This window comes from Berghia stephanieae, chromosome 8 (genome assembly GCF_034508935.2).
Source record: "Berghia stephanieae isolate SIO BIC M18660-M18661 chromosome 8, UCSD_Bste_1.3, whole genome shotgun sequence".
Lineage (NCBI taxonomy): Eukaryota > Metazoa > Mollusca > Gastropoda > Nudibranchia > Aeolidiidae > Berghia > Berghia stephanieae.
Window position 1 is genome coordinate 12332965 of NC_088367.1, and position 2500 is coordinate 12335464.

General features: G+C 41.0%; 1 protein-coding gene across 1 annotated transcript in view; it reads right to left on the reverse strand.

Moving 5' to 3' along the window:
* Positions 1-2500, reverse strand: part of LOC144978175 (secreted frizzled-related protein 1-like) — a 61204-nt gene that overhangs the window by 24462 nt on the left and 34242 nt on the right. The window contains exon 2 of the mRNA XM_078923886.1: positions 1890-2500. This exon is cut by the window's right edge and continues 668 nt beyond it. Coding sequence (XP_078780012.1) covers positions 1890-2434 — 545 coding nt within the window. The 5' untranslated portion in view covers positions 2435-2500. The remainder of the gene's footprint in view (positions 1-1889) is intronic.

Consider the following 2500-nt stretch of genomic DNA (forward strand, 5'->3'; position numbering starts at 1 on the left):
TTAAACTTTAAAAATGGACTTCTGAACACAAAAATGAATAAATGAATGCATAATAAGTATATTTTTTTACCGTTATCCTGTATTCAATGCGCCTTAATATGGTTGGCATGGCTACCTACAAGCAAATGTAGTCTATTTTCGATTTCTTTCCGTGTGTTTTGTGGGTTTATGGCATGATGTGTTCAATAAAATTTCAGTTTTCCTGCTAAGTGTTACAACAGTAAGTGTGGGAACGGAATAAAGCAATGTCTCCGAGGTAGACCCATAGGAAAAAGTCTTACAGAGAAATGCCAGGTGACACAGACAGTAGCCATCGTTAACTTATTGCCTGACACTGACAAAAAATGACTTTGGCCGCAAAAGAAAACAAATCTTGAGTTGTATTCAATAATTCAACCAATGGGATCACTTGTTTCGTTGAACTCCATTAACAACTCACCAGACGGTGCACAAAACTAAAACAATGACTTCAAACTGTAAGTCCTAGAGGGTTCTAGTGTCAGGCTATAAGTTAACGATGGGTACGCACAGACCGGCCGGGCAATCGAGTCCATTTCTCCCAATCCATCGTGTCGTTGAGAAATTCGCGAACGGCTTGACTCCAAGATGGAGCAACGCCCCCGGCTTACTGAAAAATATATCTTTGGCCGATATTCATTTGTGACGAATCTTCTAGATATTCTGGCCAAGCACAATCTCAAATGAGGACATGAGAGTGAGAGTTGAAGTCGAGTCTCTGGAGAGTCTCATTAAAATGAGAAGATGGCAATGGTTGGGGCATGTTTGTCGCAGATCTGATAAAACACTGATAAGAAAGACTCTGAGATGGACACCCCGAGGAAAGAGAAAGCGAGGCCGCCCCATAGGAGACGTACCGAAGAGAGGGACCTAAAACAGAGAGGTCTGTCCCTCGAGACAGCCCCAAGAAGAGCTGCTGACAGGACCAGGTGGAGATCCCTTGCATCGCTTCTTGTATAAGCAGGCCCGGAGAGGATTGAGTGAGTGAGTGAGTGAGTGAGTGATATTCATGAGGATTGATGCAGCATAAAATTCTAGCATATCAGAAAAGACAGTTCCAGTAATTGTTTTCACGGTAAAGAAAAATGGGCCTATAACTCTTTTGTGTATCTGCCAATTTGAAACATTCTCTTTGTGTCTCCGCAAATTTAGAATGTATAGTAAAAATGACTCATATAAAAGATTTTTTAAAAAAGTAAACGACGTTTCGGCATTTGTCCTTCTTCAGGTAAAACTTTTATAATAATACATGGCATTTATATCGCGCACTTTCATCACTGTGTGATGCTCAATGCACGTTACAATTAAATATACAAAACCAGATGCAAATATCTATAACGGTTTTAAAAATAATGAATCTTTTAAATCAGGAAAAGACTGTATGGACACCATATCTTGATTAATGAATAAATTATATAATGTGAACATATATTAAAAATGCTATATACTGGTAAGAGATTGGGGAAAATGGTCAGCCATTTCCTAACGAACTCTTGTGAGATGACACTGCACATATAGTGAATTTTAAAAACGGATTTAGTATGCTAGATGCCCTCCACAATGTCATCTGGAACCATATTTCTATTTCATACAGTGCTAATCGTCTGTAATCGTGCTTTTTATACTGAAATTCTTACAGTATCCGTCACAGCTCACATCCGGATAGTCATTCACACCAGAGTCTAGTGAAGTAATGTGTATAGAAGTGTCTCACACAAGGACATAACCTCGAGACTGGAATTTTCCATTGTCATCCATAAGGCCACTGATCAAGCGAGTGAGAGAAAGAAAGAAGGAAAAAAAGAAAGAGGGAGAGAGAGAGAGAGAGAGAGAGAGAGAGAGAGAGAGAGAGAGAGAGAGAGACTACTAACCTGCAGGGGTAAATGAGTCTGTCCAGGCAGATGGGAGAAAACAAGGAGCACAAAAATACTTTGGCATCAGGATGGCAGTTTATATTGACGAGCGGCACCCAGGATCGAGCTTGGGCCGTCACTTCCCCTAGAGTATCGTGCTCCAGAATGTTGGGCAACATCATTCTATCATAACCGATACCCTGACATAAAGTCATGTTGGACGGGATATCGACACATTTCGGTTTTCGAATACGACTACCGATCTTTGCCCATTCTTCGGTAAGATCAATGGCGTACTCGTCGTTATGGTGGTACGGGTCGGTGGTGTATCCGCTGTTGCCCCCGTTGTTCCCGATACTATGATCGTTGAAGTAGTAACTGTAGATGTCATCTTGGTCAGCCGTTTCTATCGTCGATCCGTGGGCACTACTGGCGGCGGCGGACTGGACCGTTGGAAGAAAGAGCGTGACTAATATGGCAAACGTGAAATACATAATAATAAGACTGTTGGATTTTGTGGAACTGATTGTTCCTCTTGGAACTGAATAATTTGACTGTGACATTTTGATTTGATGGGTCGATAGATAGATCGTATATTTCGTGAATGAGTTGGGGGAAAATTGATTCAA